The 24060-nt window shown below is 48.4% G+C and overlaps 1 protein-coding gene across 1 annotated transcript in view; it reads right to left on the reverse strand.

Moving 5' to 3' along the window:
- SLIT1 (slit guidance ligand 1) overlaps positions 1-6007 on the reverse strand; it is a 173369-nt gene extending 167362 nt beyond the window's left edge. Inside the window, exons 1-2 of the mRNA XM_039230187.1 lie at positions 5981-6007; positions 5400-5767 (exon numbers count right to left, since the gene is read on the reverse strand). Coding sequence (XP_039086118.1) covers positions 5400-5767; positions 5981-6007 — 395 coding nt within the window. The remainder of the gene's footprint in view (positions 1-5399; positions 5768-5980) is intronic.
- Between the last annotated feature and the right edge of the window lie 18053 nt (positions 6008-24060).

Genomic DNA, 24060 nt, shown 5'->3' on the forward strand with positions numbered 1-24060 from the left:
CGGTGCCGATGGCCACTGTGCTTTATGTCCCTATAGACATCTTTGCACATCTGTTCTTCGGCAGACAGACCTTTCTCGCCCACCAGCCCACAAGCTCCCTGGGGAGTGGGTCCACACTCTGGACCTCTCTCAACACTATGCACACGGCAGGTGCCCAACAGCTGTTTGTCCGCCACAGGCTGGCTTCCAGAAAGAAGAGGAGGGGGTCTCAAACTCCATCAAAAAGAGGAGCCAGTTCTCCACCCCCCCACCCCCCTCCACCCCCCCACCCTCAGCACAGCCCAGCTCCCTGGCTACTGCCCAAGGCCCGGCCGTCATCTGCTCGGGGTAATAAGTATTTGTGTGGCGATAATTACAGCATTTGGGGAGAAAATCCCATTAAGCAAGAGCCCTGCCGAGCTGCTAATGCCGGCACAGAACTGGAGGCGGCAACTCGGCCAAGCTCCCGTCTGCTCCCAATAATGCAGGAGCCTCCCGTCCCCACCACCCTTCCGCCGGGCCCCAGAGAGCACGCTGTCCTCTGTTCACAGCCCCAGGCAGCCAGGACCCCCGAAGGCCAACCCCCTGTCTCCAAGAGGGGCACCGAGGCAGCAGCAGTGTTCTGAGGGGCATCCAGAGCTCCGGTGGCTCCGCGGTGAGGGATGAGGGAGCGGGGGCGTGCTGGGACCCAGCACTGAGTGGTGCCCGGTTCCTTTCATGTCTTTGCAATTCTGTCACCTTAATAACAAAAAGAATACTACCATTTATGGGGCACTTGCTGTGTGCCAGGCCCCATGCAAAGTGCCACTCCCAGCACTACCGCATTCAAATCCTCACACCCAGCCTCGCCAAGCAGGTCTGCCATCGTCCCCACTTTACAGGCAAGGAAATGCGGTGCTGAGAAGTCACACCTTCCTCCGGAGCACTTACCCCAGTTTGCAACGACGTGTTTATTTTCATACTGCGCCATTCATCTCTACCTCCCTTAATGGACTAAAACTCAGGGAGAGACAGGCGGTTTGGGTTTCTGTTGGACACTACTCACTCAGCATGATGCAGACATTCAATAGACAGCTATCTGTTGAATGAATGAATGAAGCCCAATAACTTGCCCAAGGCCCCCCCCAGCTCCCAAGTGGCAGAATGGGGCTAAAATCCTGGCAGTCTGGCTCCAGAGCCATGCCCGCCCACCATCTACCCTGCAGAGAATCCCTGCAGGCCACCACCCTGCCCCCTCCTCCGAACTGCAGGAGACCAAGCCGTCCAGGTCCTAGGAAGGAGCACTCTGGGCAGCCAGACTCCAGAAGAGCACTTTGCAGAGCTGCCAACACTCACACGCTTCCCTCCCAAGCCCTCTCCTGCCCCACTGGAACCCTCAAACCTTTGCTTGAGCTTTTCGGGTAATAATAAGAACATCACCCAGTTAAATCACAAAGCATTTTCACACAGCCCAGTGCCAAGCATGCCACCAGGCCCTCTCCATGCATTCACTCACTTAACCCTCACCATCAACTTGCAAAGCTGTGGCCATCCCATTTTACCGATGGGGAAACTGGGTCTCAGAGCAGATGGAGTGACAGCACCAGGGGCCTGCCAGGGGTCACGCCGAGTCCAGCGATGAGCCCAGAGCGCCTGCTACTGGAGCTGCAAGCTCCGCTCAGAGGCAGCCTCCTCTCAGGGGGCCACGGTGCAGACATGGCTGCAGTCCGAGCCCCGACCCCTCTCCACAACCACCACCCAGTCGTTCTTTGGGATTCCAAACGGCCTCCTGAGGGCTGTCCTGGGAAGTCTTCCTTGGGTATGGCCACCCAGCCCTGTTGAATGGAGCCTCCAGATTCAGGGGGCCAGACCAGGAAGAGGCAAGGGCTGTCCAGGCCTCTGCAGCAGGCAGGGAGCCAGGGCAGTGGACACACTGACCAGGATGCAAGAGAACAGGCCCCCAAAACCTAATGAACAGCAGACCATGCGGGGCCAGAGGTGCCAACGGAGATCAGCAGGCCTTCCCCAGCGCCTTCCCATCCCCTGCACCCACGAGGGCAATCTGTGGCAAGTCTAGAATACAAGTGCCGGGGGTGGATGGGAGAAGTAACTTATCACACTCTCTGGGATGCTCTAGTCTAAAAGACTTTTTTAATTAAAAAAAAAAAAATCCAACTGAAAATCAAAGTCGTTGAGTAGAAGAAAAGACAATTAATAGTGGCCATGGCCGGGTCCCTCTGAGCCTGCGGTCTACGAAGAGATGAAGCTTCCAGGCCTCCTCCACCACACACCTAACCCTCACTCCGTATTTTAATTGTTCCATTGCAGTGAATTATTCAGCATCCCCTCCTCACCCAGCCCACCAGCCCCACAGCCCCTCTGGCTGAAGCGATTTCCTCAACAGCTCTGAAGCCTGCCCGGCCCTTTCCCAGAAGTCCCCACAGCAAACCAATCTCTTCCCACTTGGGGGGACAGGCCTGGACCCAGAGTTAGGGATATTTGATCATAAAGTCGCCGGGCCTCGCGGGCTGCCATAGAAACTGCCCAGAAGACAAAAGGCAAAAGCACAGCTGCAATCTTTCCCAATCTCCCAGCCGCAGAAGCTGCTGTCTCGGGCTCTCATACCGCATGACACCCCTATCGATTAGAGAGGGCGTTTGCTACAGCTGTTTTGAGTCTGCCTGGGCTCTCACCAAGCCCTCTTTTTGGGGTGTTCTAGTCCTCGTCAAATGGCCCTTAGGGGGCCTGCCCACTGCACAGGCAGGCTCCCTCTGCTTTCTGCAGCCTTTCCCCACCTGAGAAGTTCTGCACGCAGCAAAGACCAGACCTCCCCCCACTTCCTCCTGAGAAGTCACCCCTGGATTCCATCCCTGAAGTCCCCAAAGGAAAAATCCAAAGAGGGAGAGAGAGAGAAAAAGAGAGAGGACTTCCTGACTCTTCCTCTCCTTCCCAGCCTCAAGCCTTGCCACATCCCAGTGGACATGAAATGCTGCAGCCCTGGGACAAAGCTGGTCCACTTGCCCATCAGGCTGGCACACGCACACTTGTGGGCCTTGTGCCCATGTGCTCCCTCTATTTGGGCTGCCTGCCATCTCTGCTTGGCATACTCCGACCCAGCCACTGAGTGGCCACTGATGGGTCCCAAAGTATGCTAATAAAATGGCCCATCCTCTGAGAAGCCCCTTCCCTCCAGAAAAGTGCTTCCCTCCCCAGTGGTACCCACCACAGCCCCATCACACTGCCAGCCTGGCCCTCTCCTAAGAGTTTGCAGTTACATGTCCCCTGCCTGGTCCTCTCACCTGTATACCTCTCGAAGGCAGGGACTTGCTCACTCCCTGCTGGAGGCTCAGCACCGAGGGTAGTTCCTGGCTCTGTGAAACATTTGCTGAATTAAATAAAGAGACTTTTCTCCTGATCCTATCATAATAATACCTCTCACTTGGCAAACATCATAATGAACCAGGCTGTTTTCCATATATTATCTTTGGTCCTCACAAAAACCATCAGTAGCCCCATTTTCTGGATGGAAAGTAAAGAAGGCGCAGAGAAGTTAAGTAACTTGCCCAAGGTCACACAACAACCTCAGCAGTTGAAACCCCAACTCTTTCTTTTACACTAGGAAATTTCACTTCTGTACCACTCTGATCGCAAAAGACCTCAAGAGTTCCTGAACACCAAAACAGACACTGTCCTCCACTAAAGGTGGAGAAAAAGAGCAAGGAATGTGATGAGGCCCAAACGCTGAGGCAAGGGGCTACTGTGTCACAGACCTAGGCTGTCACCGGGATAACAGCTGCAATAGAAATGCCCTGTGGATGCGGCCAAGGAACAGAGATAAGTCCAGAGCAAACAGGTGTGGAGGGCGACCCTGCAACCTCAGGGGTCCTCTGGACAGATTTCTGACCTTCCGTCCCTCTCCATAGCCACATAGGATAATGCACAGGCTGCCCCCAAGGAAACTTGATTCGTTCCAACCTCTCCCCATGCCAGCATCTCTCTGCAGCCCCACAACACACATGTACACACACACACACACACACACACACACACACACACACACCAATTCCCATCTAGATTGCATCTAGATTGCAAATTTTCTGAAACCTCCATGGGAATTTTTCAGACTCAGCCAAGAAGAGTCTGGGGCAAACGTGTGTTCACTAATTGCTGACCTTGGTACAGAGTTTGATCCAGGAGACAGCTCTCCCCAGGGTCAGATTTCTGCCTTTGGCCGGCTGGGAGCCATGAAAATATGTTCAAGTTATCGAGATATCTACGCCTTTCCTGAGAGCCACTGCATTTGCCTAGGAGTGCGGGAAGAAGGAGCAGGCAGTTTTCAAACGAGCCAGCAGCCTTCTCCAAAGTCCAGTTCAAAAATCTCCCAAGACAGTCACCTCTGCAGGCAGCACAAAGGCCCTGCAAGTGACCAAAAACCTACACACATGGCCCATGTACAGGGACTCTCACAACCTCCCACTACTCAGGTGACACCACAGATACTAGGAATTCACACAGACACACATTCTGCAGGAGAATCTGGGAAAACAAATTATATAGATCCATAGACATGCACACATGCTAACCATCACACACACACACACACACACACACACACACACCGTACAAAGCTCAGCCTGTCTAGAAAGGGCTGAGTTTCCTCAAGAATTTAGAAGTAAGAGAGAACAGGGGAAGAGAAATTATTTTTAAATGACTTTTCATCTTCAATGTTTCCACTCCAAGATCCCCACCTCTCAACATTATTCATGGGGCCCCAGTCAGGGTCACACCTACCCCTTTTCTGGGTGTCAATGTAACATACCCTAGGCCCCAAACCCAAATCCCTCAGGTCCCATTGTCTGCCTGGCGTAGGGCTGGCTGGATGTGAGGTGGGGGACCAATGCCTGACACCTGCAAGAGAAGAATTCTTAAAGCTCTAGGGCGAACAATAGGGAGAATGGAGAAGACTAGAAACTTCAACTCCATCCCACCTTGCTGCCCATCACCTGCCTGCTAGCCCAGAGCCCAGTCCACACATGCAACTGAGAACACAGCCCAAGCCCCATGTGCCCAAAAGGAGACGTGGTGCCTGGCAGTGCGAGGAGCTTCCCCCCTGAGTGCCAGGAAGGCTTGCTGGCACCAATTCACAGGCACCCTGGAGGAATAAAGTGCTGGCGCAGTGGGAATGGCCTGCCTGAGCTGAGTGCAGGTGTGAGGATGGGCGCTGACAGCCCCACCAGGGCCCTTTGAATCCCGGGAAAGGGAAACAGGGGTGCTGCGGCTCCTGGCTCCCAGCTCGAGAAGGGCCCTGGCAGGCACTGACCCGTCTATTGGCCACAGAGCCCGGGCGCAACGGTCCCGCCCCCGCCCCAGCCCCGGGCTTGTCTGGGTGGGAGGGTAACCTTGGGGCTCCCTGCGCGCTAGGGACGGGGGGCCGTACTCACAGGCGCTCCGTGTTCCGTGGGATGTTCTTTGGGATAGCCTGCAGCCCCGTGCCGTGGCAGTCCACCGTGGTGCCGGTGCAGGTGCAGAGGGCGGGGCACGCGGTGGCACCCAGGTGCCACGCGGCCGCCCACAGCAGCAGCCAGAGCTCGGGTCGGACGAGCCCCGCCGAGGGCCCCCTCCCGGGCGTCAGCGCCATGGTGCCCTCACCGCGTCCCGCTGGTGTGCCAGACGGCGGCGGCAGCTTACCATCCCCGTCCGGGGCGGCCTCCAGGTGCAGTCCCGGGGCAGCGCCCCCCGAGGAGACCGCGGGCTCGGGCGCGACGCCCTTGAGGGCTGGGAGGCACCTTGCTCCTCCAAGCGACGGCGCCTATGTGCGGACCGAGGGAGGGCGCCTTGGGCGGAGGGCGCTCTGCTCCTCTCTGGTTTCTCGCAGACTGCGTCTGTCTCCCTCTCTCCCTCCCTCCAGCTCCCAACTGACTGCTGCGAGGAGGAAAATGGGCAGGCCCCGCGCGCGCACGCACCCTGCGCGCGCACACACACACACACACACACACACACAATCACACACTCACACCCTCACGCTCGCTCCCACCCGGCAGTCATCCATCAATCGAAAAGCACACATCCAGGGCCAGACTCCTCCCCGCCCTCCCCCAGCACCCCCTTCCCCCGCCTCCCCACGACCACTCGGCGGCTGCTGCGAGCAGCGTGCAGTTTCAAAGGTGGAACCTCCGAGGCGCCGCGAGCGGGCAGGGGGCTACGGGGGAGGGGACGGGAGGATGGCCACCGCTCAACCTGCCAGTCCTGGCCCTGGCCGACTACACACACACACACACACGCGCGCGCGCGCACACACACACACACACACACAGAGACACACACACCGCGAGTATGTGCACACTTAGAAGCATGCACTCAGAACCAGCAGCCCCGGCAGCTGGGCCAGAGCGGGGAGGGAGAGCTTGTTTTGCCCCCTGAACCCCTTCCCCCGGGCCGCAGACATGCTTTCCCCGACGTCAGAAACGCGTCGCAGGCCCCACCAGACTTGCTTTGTGAATACTTGGTGAAAGGAAGCCCAGCACCCCAGCTCTCCAAGCCACCTGCCTTACTTAGCCTGGGACTTTGAGGACAGAGCCTTGGGCGGGGGAGAATGTACACAGCCCTAGGCTCAGTACAGTCCTCTCCCCTCCTCCACCATGATGGCAGCAACCCACTAGTCCGAGGCGAAGACAGCAGCTAACTGCTCCCCATGAAAACGGCCCTGATGTGGACATTTGCACGGGCCAGCGGGGCGGGGGCGAAGAAGGATGTTATTTCTGCCCAATCAGCTACGCTGGCTTCCCAGGTGGGGGTGCAGTGTTTTGGCAGAGTATCAGTGGGGGTTGAAGTCCAGCAAGTGTCTTCCCACACTCGCACCCTCATTCTTCCATTTCTGACAGATGAAAACGAATATTCAGTCCTGCCATCAGAGGACTGCACTCAGGGCTGGAAGAGGGCTGGGGAGACCACTTGGGAGAGAAGCTCCAGGGGCCACCCAGGTCAGACCCCCAAGCCTGTCACCCTCCTTTGGGCAGGGACTTTTCTTACTCTAAGGCAGGTGGAGACACAGGCGTGGGCATGGGTGTGAACAGGAAATCCAGATAGGGAGAGAATTATCCTCAAGCCCAGAAAAGACGAAGGACCCCCGGAAAGTCAAGAACAGCTGTGGTTTGCTTGTGCTCTGTAGGACTCAGACGTCTTTTGTCCACAGTCCCCTGATTCCCGGCAACCTGCAGGCTGGCAAGAAGAAACAGTTGAGCAGCTCTGGAAGCACCACCCTTCCCAGGAGTTGGCTACCTGGGTTTCCCCTTGGGAGAAACCAGAAAGAAAGGTAGCTGGGCCAGGAGGTGCCAGGGGGTAGGCACAGCATGCGTACAGTGGGGGTGGGGGGGCGTGGGGGGATGTGGATCATCTCCATGAGATTAGAGCCTTATCCTCCAGGTCTCCAAAGACTTGGGGGTTTTCTTTGTTTTTCTTTCCCATCTTGATGAAAATTTTACAGTACCTCCACCGTCATAGCAGAGAGAGGACTGTGGCCAGTACATCACAACTAATGTGACCGGTATTATGGGCTTTTGACAGTTCTTTTCCGGGTTTTTACACACTCCTCTCCATGACCTCCATCCAAGGCCGTGGGTTCTTCAGTATCAATTAAATGACAACTTAAGGGGAAGGGGCCTTCTTGGGGGTCCCCAGGGGGAATGATCTTAGAGAAGCTTCCTAAAAATGACGCCAGAACTCTAGCTTACAAGGGCCTCCTCACTCTCTCCCTCACCAATTGCTACTGCTTCTCCGCAGGGCGCTCAGCCCCCTCCTCTCACAGGCCCTCCCAGCTGCCTCGGGCAGAGTTAAATCCTCATTCCACTGAGCCTGCTGCTTTGTTTACACCCTCTTAGCTGGAGCTGTTTACACATGTGGCTCCTTCCCTGACACTCCTCCTGGGGCAGAGCCTGCCCCTTCCCCCACAGCTTACTCATTTCTTCACTTTGGCACTTACCCCAGCACCTGGCACTTAGTAGGCCTGTCACAGACGATGCCCAGCCTGTTGATGATGTCCAGTCTCCAGCCTTCTGCTCCAGTGGTTCCTCCCCAGCCCCATGACCTCCTCAGAAGCCAGGACCCATGTGGGGTAGAGGGAGGGTGTTGATTAACTGGGCCACATGCCCTGGGGGCTCCAGAGTGGTAGGGTGCCAGGATGGAGGGAGCTGCAAGGTCGGCCCTGCCCGTGTCTCCCAAAGAGCCAGTCAGTGCCCTAGAAGCTTCTAGACCAGCCTGGACAGTGAATCCCAAATTGTCACCACCTGGCAAAGCCTGGCGTTTCCTATAAAGGGGAGGGAAGGAAGGGGGCCCCCTCAACCCAGGACAAAGACTCCCCATGCCAGCCTAGTCATGGGAGGCCCTGCCCCAGCAGCCAAGCAGCTCCCCAACTTGGCTCCTATCCCCAGTTCCTCCACCCCAGAACCTGGCTGGGTCCCCAGTTTGGGAGACAGCTAGCCATGAATGAACGCAGCTCATTAGTGTTCCTAGCACATTTACTCCCGAAACAACCGCCGGCCAGCCGCTTGCCCCCCACCCCCACTCTGCTTTGCTGGTTCAGTTTCCTCTCCCAGGCCCCTCCCTCTGTTGGATCTCCCTACCCCCTCCCTACAGCAGGGCCACCTGCTCCCTCTACACGGGTAGGGAGGAGGCAGCCCCGGCATTGCTTCTGCCAGGAACGCTCTGCCAGAGCCCACTGGCCACCGCGTGGCAACCCGGGTTGGGGGGACAACTTGGGGCTGGGTCTCCCCATCCCAGTGGTGGAGGTGGGAATATCCTCCGGCCCCCTCAGCCATGCATGCTCAGGAGTTGAGGACCACCTCCTGCCTGTGACTAGGGGAAACCTCTGGGGAGTGCCTCCTTCCAGCTTTCTGCACAAAGCCGTCTCCTCCACCTCCACCAGCCCTTCTGAGGTACCAAGAAGCAGAGAGCCTGGGTGAGGCTGCAGAGCTCTGTGGTTTGGATTTCTGGACTGCAAAACGCAAGAATGAGACAAAATGCCTGCTATCTGGGCATTTGTACAACACCATCTATTAAGTATCTATGCACTACATACACTGTACTGGGACTTGGCAGTTCAACAGAGAATAAGACCTGCCCTGGCCTGCACTGAGCTCACAGTCCAGTGGGGAACAGAAAGAGGAAAGCCCACTCAGCATGGTTATTTTGGCAAGAGGGAGTGTGGAAGTGCAGAGAACCCAAAGTGTGGTGCTCAGGGTAGGGCCAGAAGGCTCCCTGGAAGAGGAGGCACTTGAGCTGAATCTTGAAGGATAAATAGGCAGTGGCTGGGCAGCAAAACAGGAAGGAAGGCTTTCTGGGCAAAGAGAAGTACAGAGGAAAGGCGTGCAGAGAGTGGCAGCATCTCAGGGGCTGAGCTGGGGCAAGTTCATCACATCTAAAAAAGTGCAAGTGTTTGGGTGGGAAGTGCAGGTAGAGGTCATAGAGGTGGCGGGGGTTGGGGGGGAGGACATCTCAGAGGCCCTGGTGCAGCCATTCTGGCTTTACTGGGCTTGCAGAAGTCCCTGGCCTGTCCCTGTGCTCAAGCACAAGCCCATGTATGTATGTGCCTGCAATGCCCTATCCCTGCAACCAATGACAGGGAGGACAGGATGATGGCAAGGGACAGTTTCAGCATATGAGTTTTTTTTTCTGTTAGGATTTTTTTAAAGCTGTATAGTATGACTTAACCTCCCCATCACCACCAAAACATTTTTAAATCCCTTTGTATGCTTATTAAAAATGCCAATTCCCAAGACCCACCCCTGACCTTCTTAATCAGAATCTTTACTGTCAGCACACTGGGGAGTGAGAAAGTATGATTCTGATGCAGATGGTTCCAGAGACCACGCTCTAGAATCAAGGCCTGGAGTGCTGAGTTGATGAGTTTGAACTTGGACCTGAAAACTCTGGGAGCCATTGAAGGCAGGGACCCAGCGAAGACAAAGGGTCTAAGGCATGTCTGCCTCCCTCGTCTCCAGTTTCCACACACTGTTAGTAAAGATGAGACACAACAAAGAGAAAAATGGCCATGGGGGACTGGCAGAGAGGGGATGGAGCCATGTGGCAACCTGCTGCGTAGTAGCTTCAATCACAAGGTGTCACAGCTGGAAGGGGATAAAAAATGATCAAATCCAAACACCACTGTACAGTTGGCAGCTCAGAGAAGTGAAGCAGCAAGCCTAACCTCACAGGGCAAAGGAATTGCAGAGGTGGGCCATGAATGAGGCTGGATCTTGCTCTGCTAGGGGAAGAACACAGCATCTGGTCTATCCTGGGCCCTCCTCCTGACCCTACAACCCCCACAGGGACTGAAAAACTAGAAGTCCCTGGGGAAGTAGTGCCAGCAGGACTCAGGATATTTTAGCTTTAATCTCTAAACTCCTTGATGTACTCAAATTTGAAGGAGGCTGGACTGCTTGAGGCTTTCACTCACAAAGCCTGAAGCAGGAACAAGTTCCTAGACTTAAGATCAGTGGCTTTTCTAGAGGCTACCATATGCATCCAGGACAACTCTGACAGATAAGAAGCAGAGAGATGCAAAGGGGAGAGGGAAGAAAGGAGAGGTGATGAAGAGAGAAAGCAGGGGGGAGAGTCTGTGCCGGTAGCAATTTGCTCATTCATTTATCAGACATTGATTGCATGCTGACTGTGAGCCAGACATTGAAATAGAAGAGATTTTTTGCTTGGGGTTCATTGGGCTTCTTGTATCTTGCTCATGGTTTCCATCAAATTCGATGTTTTCAATCATTATTTCTTCAAATGTCTTTTATATCCCCTCCTTTCTTCACCTCTGGGGACCCCACGTACACATATATTGGGCAACTTGAAGTTGTCCCAAAGCTCACTGAAGCTCTGTTCATTTTAGTCTTCTGTGTGTTTCATCGTGATGAGTTTCTACTGTTGTGTTTTCACATTCATTACCTTTTCTTCTGTAGTGACTAATCTGCTGTTAAGCCATCCAGTGCAGTTTTATCCCAGACATTGTGGTCTTCATGTCTAGAAGATCTATTTGCGTGTTTTTTTCTCTCCCATGTACCTTCTTAATGTGCTTACGTTTCTCTCTGCCTTCTCATGCATATGGAATATAGTTGTAATAACTACATCTATGAATCCTATTGTCTGCATCATTTCTGGGTCAGTTTTGATTGGTTGCTTTTTTTTTTTTTCATTATGGGTCATATTTTCCTACAACTTTGTATCCTAGTAATTGTAGATTGGATGCCAGACATTGTGGATTTTACCTTATTGGGTGCTGGATATTCTTGTTTTTTTCTTTTTTAAAAAAAAAATACTCTAGAACAGAGTCATTTCAGTGGCAAAGCTGATAAGCTCTACAGAAAGTTCTGAAGAGAAGGGGACCTTTGGAGCTGTCCCAAGTTATGGCAAGAGTGCTGGGCCTTTATCCCATGGCATTGACCAGTCATTGGACCAAGGCTGCCCCTGAAAGGAGGTATAACCTTGTGTGAAGCAGCTTTTCAGCTAAAGGCCATCCCCACAGAGGGCTGACAGCTAAGGGCCATCCCCAGCCAGCTCTTCCAGCACGGACAAGTCCTTCATTCCTGAAGGTAGATCTGGGCATTGCATCACAGCATCCACCACACCACATGTACAAGTAGCATTTAGAGGGTAGCATGGGGGGCCAGGAGAGCCCACAGGAAAACAGCTAACCCAGCGAACTGGGAAAGGCTTTCAGTAATGAGTATAAGCTAAGATTGGAAAGATGATTAGGAATTAGCCAATTGAGCAAAAATCAGAAATGAGTGTTCCAGACAGAGGGAACAGAGTCGGAGACAGCCAAGAGGTAAAAATAAGCACAGAACCTTTGGTATGATTGGGAATAGCTTTTTAGGAGGGAAATGAGACTGGAGTGGTGGTCAGGGAGAGGCAAATCTTGAAGAGCTGAGTAGATCTGTCAAGAGCTGGGTTAAATCCTGAGGGGAATGGGAAGCCCTCTGAGGGGTTTAAGCTGAGAAGTGAGATGTGATCCATTTCTCTGCTCTCCTCATCCTCTGATTCAGCCCCTCAGCCTCCTTTGGCATGCAGGAGAGAAAGAGCCCTGGTTGGATACACATCCTGCACCCAAATCCAGAGGAGAAAAGGAGGAGGTATTCTCTAACTGAACCAGCCTGCAGTTCTCCAAAATCCAAGAAGATGACACAAACTGTCATCCAGTTGCTCACTAATCCCCACAGCTTTAGGGGCCTCATTTGTTAACAGCTAATCAAAAACTTCCGTTATGCCTATACCTTCTAAGAGTTTTATATATTAAATCATTTAGTCCTCCCAACAAACTTATGAGGTAAGTACTATTTTTACAAACAAGGAGCTGGAAGCACAGAGAGGTTTAGCAACTTGCCCAAGGTCACACAGCATTTGGGTGGCAGAGGCAGGATGTAACATAGGGATAATAAGATCTACATCTTGGAGAGGGAGTGGAATTGAATGAAAAGTACATATGAAACTACTTTATGCTGTGCTGACACATCGTTAGCATATTCATTTTTTTTAAGCCAAAACTGGTAATAATGATAGCTTAGAGAAAAAGTCTATCTAGAGAAAGTTCCTTTTGATAAACATTATATGGATAATTTTGGAGGAATCCCTCATCTCCTTTTGCATTAGCTCTTTCTACAAGTGAATGCCTTCTAGGTCTGCTTGGTAAGTAACCCACACAAAGACCAGATATTCTCTCAGAGAGTACAGGGGCCTTCTAACCTCAAATGTAGTAGTCCTGCTCAAACTGGCAAAATGCCAAGGTCAGCAGGTTATAGCCTGAAAACATCAAATTAATTAATTGAAGTATAGTTGACCTAATATTGTCTTATTTTAGTTTCGGATGTAGAACTTAGTTATTTGACAATTATATATATTATGAAATGCTCACCATGATAAGTATAGTTGCCTGTCACCATACAAAGCTATTACAATATTATTGACTGATATATTTTCAATTATTTATTTTTGCTTTAGTTTTCCTAGTCTGGGAAGACAAATCCAGAAAGACATTGCTAAGCCTGATGTTTAAGAGTTTACTGCCTATGTTTTCTTTAATTTTATGGTTTCAGGTCTTACATTCATGTCTTTAATTCATTTTGAGTTTATTTTTGTGTATGGTGTAAGATAATGGTCCAGTTCATTCTTTTGCATGTAGCTGTCCAGTTTTCCCAGAACCATTTGTCGAAAAAACTTTTTCCCACTGCATATTCTTGCTTCCTTTGTCATAGATTAATTGGCCATATAAATGTGGGTTTATTCTCTACTCTGTTCCATTGGTCTATGTGTCTGTTTTCATGCCAATACCATACTGTTTTGATTACTGTAGCTATGTAGTGTATCTTGAAATCTGGGATTGTGATACTTCCACCTCTGTTCTTTCTAAAGATCACCTTGGCTATTCAGTCTTTTGTTTCATACAAATTTTGGGATTATTTTGTTCTAGTCCTTAAAAATGCTATTGGTATTTTGATAGAAGTTGCATTGACTCCATAGATTGCTTTGTGTAGTATGGACTTTTTAATAATATTAATTCTTCCAATCCATGAGTGTGGTATATCTTTCCATTTATTTGTATTATCTTCGTTTCTTTCATTAATGTCTTACAGTTTTCAGAGTACAGGTTTTTCACCTCCTTGGTTAAATTTATTACTAGGTATTTTATTCTTTTCAATTAAATTGTAAAAGAGATTGTTTTCTTAATTTCTCTTTCCACTAGTTCATTGTTAGTGTATAGAAGAAATGCAACAGATGTCTGTGTATTGGTTTTGTATCCTGCCACTTTACTGAATTCATTTATTAGTTCTAGCAGTTTTTTTGGTGAAGTCTTTAGAGTTTTCTATATATAGTATCATGTCATCTGCAAATAATGACAGTTTTACTTCTTCCTTACCAATTTGGAGCCCTTTTATTTCCCTTTCCTGTCTGATTGCTGTGCCTAGGGTTTCTAGTACTATGTTGAGTAACAGTAAATCTAATTATTTAAAAAACATACCAAACATTAACATTATTGGGATTATGGGTGATTTTTAGCTTCTTCTTTTATACTCTTCTCTGTTTTCCATATTTTCTACCAAAAAAAACCCCACATTGTCTTAGAAATAAAAATATAATTACTAAATCTATAATTATTGCCTGAATAAAATTACCATTAAACTTAGCATTCCAAATTTAATTATTTTAGGAGCAAACTAACTACTAAATAACTACTACATTTTATATTCCTGCACTGAAGAGCTGTTATAAATCTGCAAAGTATGCTTAAAAATGAGTGATGCCTTGTATGAAATATCTAGAACAGGTAAACTCAGAGAGACAGAGAGTAGATTAGAAGTTATCAGGGACCAGAAGGAGGAAGGAATGGGGAGTTACTGCTTAATGGGCACAGAGTTTGTTTGTTTGAAAATCATTAATAATGGGTGATGTTGCACCACACTGCAAAAATAATTAATGCCACTGAATTGTACACTTAAAAATGGTTAAAGTGGATATATATATATATATATATATACCACAATAAAAAGTAATAATAATAAATGATGGCTCCATTAAGGGAGAGGCTATGTGTTACAGAATGCCCATCCAATCACTGGTTTGTCTTCAGCTGCCCAACATGGGCCCAACAAATTATGAAAGCAGTAGTTATCACTAACAATAAGCAACTACTGCCCAAAGGTAAATAAGCTACTCTTCATAACCCACTAACAGGGACAGGGAATTTGAATACAGGCAACCAGACTCCAGATGCCACACCTTTAACCATTTTACTGCACTCTACAATGGCAAAACCGTCTGCTGTAGATTTCATGTGACATAAACCGTCTGTAGGTAACCCTGCAAGGAAGGTACCTCTTCCTACTTACAGACAGAAATCTGAGGCTCGGAGTGAACTGCTTGCCAGCTTATCCAGCTGGTGGGGATAGGGTTCCATTCTTAGACCCAGGCTGGTGCCTGCAAAGGCCTGACAGCGGTGTAAATGACTGATTGCAGATTGGAAACAACTGAAGCAGTATTTAAATTGAGTTTGGGGGAGGTTTGGAGGGTTTTCAGGCAGGGCAGGGAAAATTTTTAAAATCAACTATTAGGTTGCTTTGGGCTTCTGCCAAGCCAGTTTGTGTACTTGGAGGGTCTTTCATCTTCAATGAACATTCATCAGCTGGCCCTGGGCAGCCAGGGCAGCGGTCCAGAACCTAAGGTCCTGGGCAGGTTTGTAGACATTTGCTCCCTGTGGGCTCCGCCTGGCAGAACACAGATGGGGTGCCACTGCGGGTTCCCAGGAGAGGGAGAGGCCGGTGAGGACAGTGTGGATGTGTGAGGGTGGGGGGAGGGCCATCTGGACCAGCTGCCTGGGGGTGGAGGGCACCTGCTAAGGGGGGCTCCCACCAAACAGAAACCACGCACTTCTGTTGGATCAATCAGGACCGGGCCTCTGGACAAATGGGCATGGACACAGCACAGAGGCCCTCTTGCAGGTTTCAGGCACCACCTGCAAGGAGTGAGGGCAGACTATACCCAGGAAAGCACAGAACTGGTCCAGCTCTGAGGCCAGTCCAGTGTGCCCACCCACCCAGACCTCAGTTTCCCTCTGCGAGAACAGATGCATAGCGCCCCAGCATAGCACAGCTGAATGCTTCTCCAGAGATAAATAGTGCAATCCCCAAGCTACAGCCCCATTTTACAGATAAGGAAATAGAACCCCTAGAGGAGAAATAACTGACTCAGGGTCACAGAGCCAACTGGCTATCGAGAAGCTTCCATAATGTTCATGCTTGCTGTCTAGCACCTAGCCCAATATCTGGAACCTAGTAGATGCTCAAAAAATGTTTATGAAATCAAAATGAACTGTAATGGGAGAAGAAAACCCAGGTCCTCAATTCTTGAGGAAAAGACAGAATTTAGAAATCCAGTTATCACAACAGTCCAGAGCCAGAGCAGCTGGTGTCTGGATAAATGTGCCCAACCAGGGACCCCGGACTGCTGCAAAGGCAGACCCACTCCTTTCTGCTGTGAAAATCCATTGCTTACTCCTTTCCCCAGCTGTCCAGTCCCAGGACTTAGAGTGAGGAAATCACCTGAGGGCTTTGCTTTAAGACCTTGGAGCTGGAAGGAACCTCGCACAGCCTCTAGTTATAGTTCTATGTAATGTTTTCTTAAATGATTTTCATTAAGTTGAATCAATAAATACTTATTGTGCATCCACTATGAACAAGGCTCTTTATTGCTAAAATAAGAAGTGGGATCCTTGTTAAAATTAGAAGCAACTTTATAAGTCAGGAATTTTCTACAGCCAGAGGTATTTATTGGGCAAACATAATAAGCTTTCAATACAAATGGTATATGCAGGAGCTATTATTTCAAAAAGCAAAGAGCTAGGGTAAAAGAAGTCATTTTTTGGAGAAATTGTTGCCTTCTGGCTGGAAAAAAAATAATAATTTCCAGGCATAGAAAACTCATTAGTGGACTAGGGAAGTATCCCAAGGCTCTTTCCAGCAGACACAGACAAGATTCCACTCTAGGACAACTAAAGAGAGCTGAAGATTTGACATCTGAGAAAACAAACCTAGACAAGGCCCTGAAAAGTCAAGAAAGAATTAGAGGGAATTCAAGACTTACTCAAGCCTGTAGAAAACCAAACATCAATTACATCATTGAAAATATGAAATATGATACGAAGATTAAAATAGTGAAAGGTTAGAGAACGAGCTGCCTGGTTGTATAAGTGTTTGCTTTAAAGTCTTGTGCTGACTGATGTCCTACCTCAGAGTCAGAGTCTGAGTTCAACAGCCTCACACAGACCAGGAGCCCAGCAGCGTATTTGATGTGAACAGAGACTCAATTCACATTTGATGCAATTCAGTGCTTTGTGAGTAGAAATCCATTCACCTACCCTAGGAACCGGCTAGTTCTCTCCTAGATAGAACTATATGGATATAACTACAGATAGACATATGGATAGAGGGAGACACAAATTACTGTCTTAGCTCTGGCTGCTGTAATAAAATACCACAGACTGGGTAGACTGGGTGGCTTGAAAACAGACATTTATTTTTCATAGTTTTGGAGGCTTGGAAGTCCAAGATCAGGGTGCCGGCAAGATCAGGTCCCTCTTCCTGGCTTGCAGAGAACTGCCTTCTTGCTGTCTCCCCACACGGCAAAGAGGAGGGTCTTGAGTTCTTCCTCTTCTTTTTTCTTTAATATTTACGTATGTATTTTTGAGAGAGAGCAAATCTCAATCAGGCTCTGCACTCAAATGTGGAGCTCAAACTCAGGAATCGTGAGAATGTGACCTGAGTCAAAGTCAAGAGCTCAATCAGCTGAGCCACTGAGGCTCCCCTCTTTCTCTTTTTTTTTTAAGTGTTTTTTTTTTTTTTTGAAAGAGAGAGACAGAGAGAGAGAGCAAGCAGGGCAGCGAGAGAGGGAGACAGAATCTGAAGCAGGTTCCAGGCTCTAAGCTGCCAGCACAGAGCCCGATGTAGGGCTCGAACCCACAAACTGTGAGATCATGACCTGAGCGGAAGTTGGACACTTAACCAGCTGAGCCACCCAGGCGCCCCCTCCCTTCTTAGAGAGACACTAATCCCATCATGAGGGCCCCACCCTCATGGCCTCATCTTAACCTAATCACCCCAGAAAGGCTCCACCTACTAATATCATCACGTTAGGGGTTAGGGCTTCAGTATATGAATTTGGGGGGATATATACTCAACAGAAATGAAGCGTTTAGTCCACCAAAAGACATGGATAAAAATATTTATAACAGCCTCATTCATAACAGCCCAAACTTGGAAAGGAGTCTGCTGTTCATCAATAGGGAAATGGATAAACAGATTACGGTGTATCCATACAATGGAATAATGAGCAAGAACATGAATAAATCACACAGGCATTATGCTGAGTGAAAGACGCTTGACACTAGAGTACATATTGTTTAATTCCATTTCTATGAAGTAAAACACAAGCAAAACTAATCTATGGTAATAGAGATCAAAATAATGGTCGTCTTTGAGAGAACAGTGACTGAAAGGGACACAAGGAAATTCTTCTGGGCTTTTAGAAATATTCTTTATTTTGATCTAGATGGTGGTAGTAGTGTGTGTGTGTGTGTGTGTGTAAAAATACACCTAGTTGTGCACTCAAATTTAAGATATTATGTCAAGGTTAAGCCCTGATTTAAAAAAGCAAAAGCATTTCTATCAGGGAGGACAAGTAGATGGTGGGCGGGTTACCATTATCCCCTCCCTTGTCCATTAACACTGATTAATCACCAGACTCCTTTCCACTGAACTCAGCTTCAGAATCACTCTCAACCCAACACTCCAGCCAAGTAGCTTTGAATTGAAAACTGTTAGCATCTCCTCATGTACACACACACAAGTATCTTAATTATGATACGATATCATCTTCCACTCATTGGCCATGCTTTGGGGAAGTCTGGCTTCTACTGGCTGACTGCTGGTGACTCCCCTAAATCCCAGGTTCAGTTCCCAGGAGAAAATGTCTTTAGAAGAGCAGGCTTGGAAGCTGGAGAATGAGAGTGTAAGAGACACAGGACTGTCCCAGGGCTAGGTGATAAACTCAGCACCACAGGTAACAATAGGGCCCAGCAAAGGCTAACATTTGACTAGGACCCACTTTTTTTTTTTTTAACATTTATTTTTGAGAGAGAAAGAAACAGAGCACGAGTGGGGGAGGGACAGGGCAGAGAGAGAAGGAGACACAGAATCTGAAGCAAGTTCCAGGCTCTGAGCTGTCAGCACAGAGCCCAATGTGGGGCCTGAACCCATGAACCGCAAGACCATGACCTGAGCCGAAATCGGATGCTTAACTGACTAAGCCACCCAGGTGCCCCAACTGGGACCTACTTTCTACCATGTAGAACAAACTGGCTTTTCTCTAGTAGCAGGGAACAGAGAGGGAAGAGGAGAGAAGAAAAGGCTGGACCGCAGGAAATGACACCTTCTTGATTTGTACAAGGTCCTCTGGCTGGAAACATAGGCTCTGTGTCATGTCTTATCAGGAATGCTAACCTCCTGTGGGTTCACTCTTCACAGCTTACAAAAACCCCTACATGATCTACCACACAAACTATGTGATCTGAACAGAGAGGGAATGCCCATCCCTCTTACTTATTTTAAGTAAGGAAACTGAGGCTCAGAAATGTTGTGCGACTCACAAACACCCCGTTAACCAAGAAAGGGATCCAGGATTCAAACCCTGGTCTGCTTTACTCCTAAGCTCACACTCTTTTCTTTGTCTTTTCCTTTCGGTTTTTATTTTTACATCAAACCTATACATGCACAAAAATAGTCAAATGATTCTGTAAGATCAGTTATGAAAATGGCAGTCAATCTCCATAACCACCACCATTTCCCCTCCTGAGAACTACCAGCTTGTACCTCCTACAACTGATCATTTTGAAATTTCTCTCCACGATACATGACAATACAGCCACCAAGTTAAGTCACTGTGGAATTTCAGCATACTGGGAACGCAAAGAAGTTCCCACAAGCTCCCAGAAAGAATAAAAATAACATCACCTACAAAAAGCTAGGAATTAGTGTGCTCTCGGCAGCAGCGACACTGGAGCACAAAAAGCAGTGGAAAAACATCTTCGAGATTCTGAAGGAAAAGGATTCCCAACTTAGATTTCTATACACAGTCAAACTATCAATCAAATGTGAGGGTGAAATAAAGACATCTTCATTTACTAAAAGTTTCAAAATATTGAATTCTCATGTACCTTTTTCTCAAGATGCTCTCAGAGATGCCAACCCCTTCACAACCGAACCACCATTGTGTTGCTGCTATCCCTCTTCTCCTTCCTCTGACTTTGTAGATCCTGCAGGTTGAGCCAATTCAGTAGAATTTTCAGAGACAGAAAATGGACCTATTCACTAGTTATCATTACCCAGATGTTCTCTGCTCTTTTTTTTATTCACTGTTGTTAAGGCAATGGACCCTTTCTCGAAACAAAATCTTATGCAAAAGACAAATATCTAAAACACACCAAAGCAATGTTGCACTGGGTGTGGTATGGTTTCTCTCCACTGGCTCTCTGTTAAGAAAGTCACTGTCGCATCCAAAAGAATGAAATCTTGCCATTTGCAACTACGTGGATGGAACTAGAGGATATTATGCTAAGCAAAATTAGTCAGAAAAGACAAATATCTTATGACTTCACTCATATGAGGACTTTAAGATACAAAACAGATGAACATAAGGGAAGGGAAACAGAAATAACATAAAAACAGGGAGGGGGACAAAAACATAGGAGACTCTTAAACATGGAGAACAAAAAGAGAGTTGCCAGAGGGCTTGTGGGAGGGGGGATGGGCTACATGGGTAAGGGACATTAAGGAATCTACTCCTGAAATCAGTGTTGCATATATGCTAACTAACTTGGATGTAAATTTCAGAAATAAATTAAATTTTTAAAAAAAGAAAAAATAAAGAAAGTTGCTGCTGCTAATTAATGAAAAAGGAATTGGGCAAATTAGAACAACACCATTTTGCACCCATAAATTAATTAATGGATCTAAGTATTGAGTATCAGCTGCTGTTAGCATCACCCCTTACATGCACACACACAAAATAACAACACAATATTATGTGCACCTTGTGATGAAAAAACACATCATTGCCTATAGTTGTGAAAGAATCACAACCTGAATGGATCAAGCCTCTGTATCCAACTACCAATTTATTGGAAAAAACAGATGCCGAACTGTATGCAGCACCAATATGCATTCAGCAACATGCAGATTAGGGAAGGTCTACTGGTCCATGCCCCTGGGATCTTCAATAAATAATTAAAAGAGCGGGCAAAAGGGATGGAGGGGGAATCTTTGGATTAAAAGAGACCTTAAAGACATTACAAATAAAACTGTGGTAAGTACACACCCATGTTCATAGCAGCATTGTTCACAATAGCCACGAGCAAGTATCCATCCACAGATGAAAGGATAAACAAAATGTGGTGTACACATACATTGGAATATAATTCAGACTTAAAAAGTAAGGAAATCCTGTCACATGCTTCAGCACTGTGGATGAAGCTTGAGGACATTAAGGCTAAGTGAAATAAGCCAGTCACAGGAAGATAAATACTATGTGATTCCACTTATATGAGGTGCCTAGAATGGTCAAATTCATAGAGACAGAAAATGGAATGGAAGTTACCAGGGGTGAGGGCCAACAGAATGGGGAGCTGTTCAATGGGTCCAGAGTTTCAGTCTGTAAAAAGGAAAAAGTTCTGGAGATGGATGGTGGTGTGGTACACTCAACAGTGAGAACATACCTAACACCACTGAAGTGTACGCTCAAAATGGTTAAGATGCTGAATTTTATGCTGTGTAAAAATTGATGTGTACAAATAAAAATTTGTATTTTTTTACTACAATAAATGTTTAAAAATTTTTTCAATGTTTATTTATTTTTGAGAGAGAGAGAAACAGAGCATGAGTGGGAGAGGGGGAAGGAGCGACGGAGACACAGAATCTGAAGCAGGCTCCAGGCTCTGAGCTGTCAGCACAGAGCCCGACGCAGGGTTCAAACCCACAAGCAGAGAGATCATGACCTGAACCAAAATCAGACGCTCAACCGACTAATTGCCCAGATGCCCTAAAAATTTTTGTTTAATTTTCAAAAGTGGGTAAGAGTAAATGGTAGAGTTTAAGAAGGTGCTCTTGGGTGGTAAAGTTACACAGAAATGTGTGGAAGTGATTACCATAAAAGTCGGGATGAGGAGAAGAAAGGAACTATGCCATTTCTTGACCGGAGTGCTGATTTACCAGAATGGTCACCTGATAAGAATTCATTATGCTATACATTCGTCTTCTGTGGCTTTCTGTATCTGTTTCAAGTATAATTTAAAAGTTAAGGGGGAAAAGGCCTGAGAAGAAAGAAAGTTGCTACAGTCCTGACTGTCAGCCAACCTATTCCAGTAAAACAACCACCTCGTCTGAATTAACAGAGGAGAAGCTGGGAATGAGGCAGCCTGAAGAGGGGCCTACCCGGCTCTCCCTCGGCGGCTCTCCCTCCACAGCTCTCCCTCGCCGAATACTTTTGCAAACCCCTGTCTGTACCACATCTCCTGCCTGCATTTGAACCCCAGGTCCTGTGCGCACAGCCCACCTCTACGCCTAGGGACATACTCAGAGAGCTAAAACCCGCTGAGCTCCACGGGGGGGTCACAGGGAAACAGGGCTCAGCAGCGTGACGACAAGCCAGGGTCTCACCCACGTGAGTGCAGAAAGTAAGGCTCAGACACCTGTGTTGTCAGCTGTCAAATTTCATTTTCTGGTTCCCAAATTCTCTAATGCAAATTCTGCTAAAAGTCTTCGTGCCACCATACTGTGCTGTCACAGGGTCAGGATCGCAACAGCTTTCTGTCAGCCTGTGGTGATGCGTGTCCCAACAGGGAGTCCCTGATGCTCACAAAACACAGCCCCTGTGGCGTGCCCAGGAGGGTGCTGAGGGGCAGTGGTTAAGAATGCAGCTCTTGTTCAGCCGGCCTGGGTTCAGACCTAGGCTCTGCCACTGACCTCACACAACAGGCTCCTTAACGATCTCTGGGCCTCTGCGTTCCCATAGGTAAAGTGGGGGTGTAACAGTGTTTATTCTATTGGGTTGTTATAGGCTGAAATATAATATAAGCTGAAATATGTCAAGTCTTGAAAAAGAGAGCCTCGCTCAGGGTAAGTAATCGATGCTTATCCTATTTTCACTGAAGGACACAGCCCCAGGCTCACAATGGCCACAGAGGGAAAACAGGGAGGAGGGGAATCCATGGATCTTTCCTGTGTCGTGGGAATGGGAGAGCTTGAGAAGTCCTGCAGCTTCCGGACCTCTTCCTCCAGCTGCCTGGGCAAGTTCATACCTCAAACTCAGCATGACTGTGAACCCAGTTCACGAGCTCCCCTGTGCCCCTCCTCCAGCCTGATCCTTCTCCAGTATTTTCTGTCTCTGAACAGCAGCAGTGGCTATCCAGTTGGATGAGCCAGAAACCTGAGGGGCATCCTGGACTCTTCCCTCTTCCTCACCTCTCTGCTGACCACTGACCCATCTCCGTGACACATGGACTTCACCTCCTAATCACATCACAAAGTCCTTGCCCTGTCTCCCTCTCCTTGCCATCTTCTGCCTGGATTGCTGTGGGAATGGCTCTCCCTGTGGGCTCGTGCTACATGCCTCTCCTTTTCATCACCACCATCATTTAAATTGACTTCTTTGACTGTTTGATTAGTATCTGCCTCCCCCACAAGACTATAAGCTCCAAGAGAGCAGGGGCCATGCTGGTCTTCCTACCATCGTATCTGCTGCTTTGAGCACACGGCTGGCATATCGCAGGTGCTCAGTGAATGTACACAGAATTAGCTAAATACTAGATTTTAAAAGAGCATGTTTCTCCCATTTCCATGCAGTGGACCAAGGAAGCCTGCCACCTTTTACAGCCCCTCCCTAGAGGAGCACATCACCCCTCTCCACCCACTCCCCTCCATGTCACCTGCCTTGCCTGCCCCTTAGAGCCTCCAGACCAAATGGGGTGGACCTAGACTGTTTCCTTGAACTGAGGTGGCCATAGAAACCTGGCCCCTCTGGCCCCGAGCTGAGATCTCCACTGTAGTCCCTGTTACGCCAGTGAGTTTATTACTTCCCCCAAAGCTTGGAGGAAAGACATGGAGCCACGGTCATCTGAAGAACCTTGCTCCATCCCAGAACCTCCTCCTTCTGTTCTACTCTGACGGTTAGAGCAGAGGGCACACAGAGTCACTTGTACAATGAGTACTTATTGAGCACCAGGGGAGATGGTTGGGGCACCTCAGTGACAAACATGGCAGACACAGCGAACAGCCATTCTTCCCTCCTCCTTGCTGACAAAACCAATTTTATTCTGTCCTCTAAACCAGTCCCTCTAAACCAATCACAGTACTTTATGCCTCCTGTAGATGCTGGTTTAACAAAGGGCGTGTGGCAATATCAGCAGATTAAACCCAGGGGAAGTCTGCCGGAGCTGGGAGGAAAGTTTCCCTCACTCTTCTAGAGGGAGAGAAATAAGAAACACCTCCTCCTCAGGCCTAGAGCTGGAGTAGC

This window comes from Hyaena hyaena, unplaced genomic scaffold (genome assembly GCF_003009895.1).
Source record: "Hyaena hyaena isolate Hyena2069 unplaced genomic scaffold, ASM300989v1 scaffold_44, whole genome shotgun sequence".
Lineage (NCBI taxonomy): Eukaryota > Metazoa > Chordata > Mammalia > Carnivora > Hyaenidae > Hyaena > Hyaena hyaena.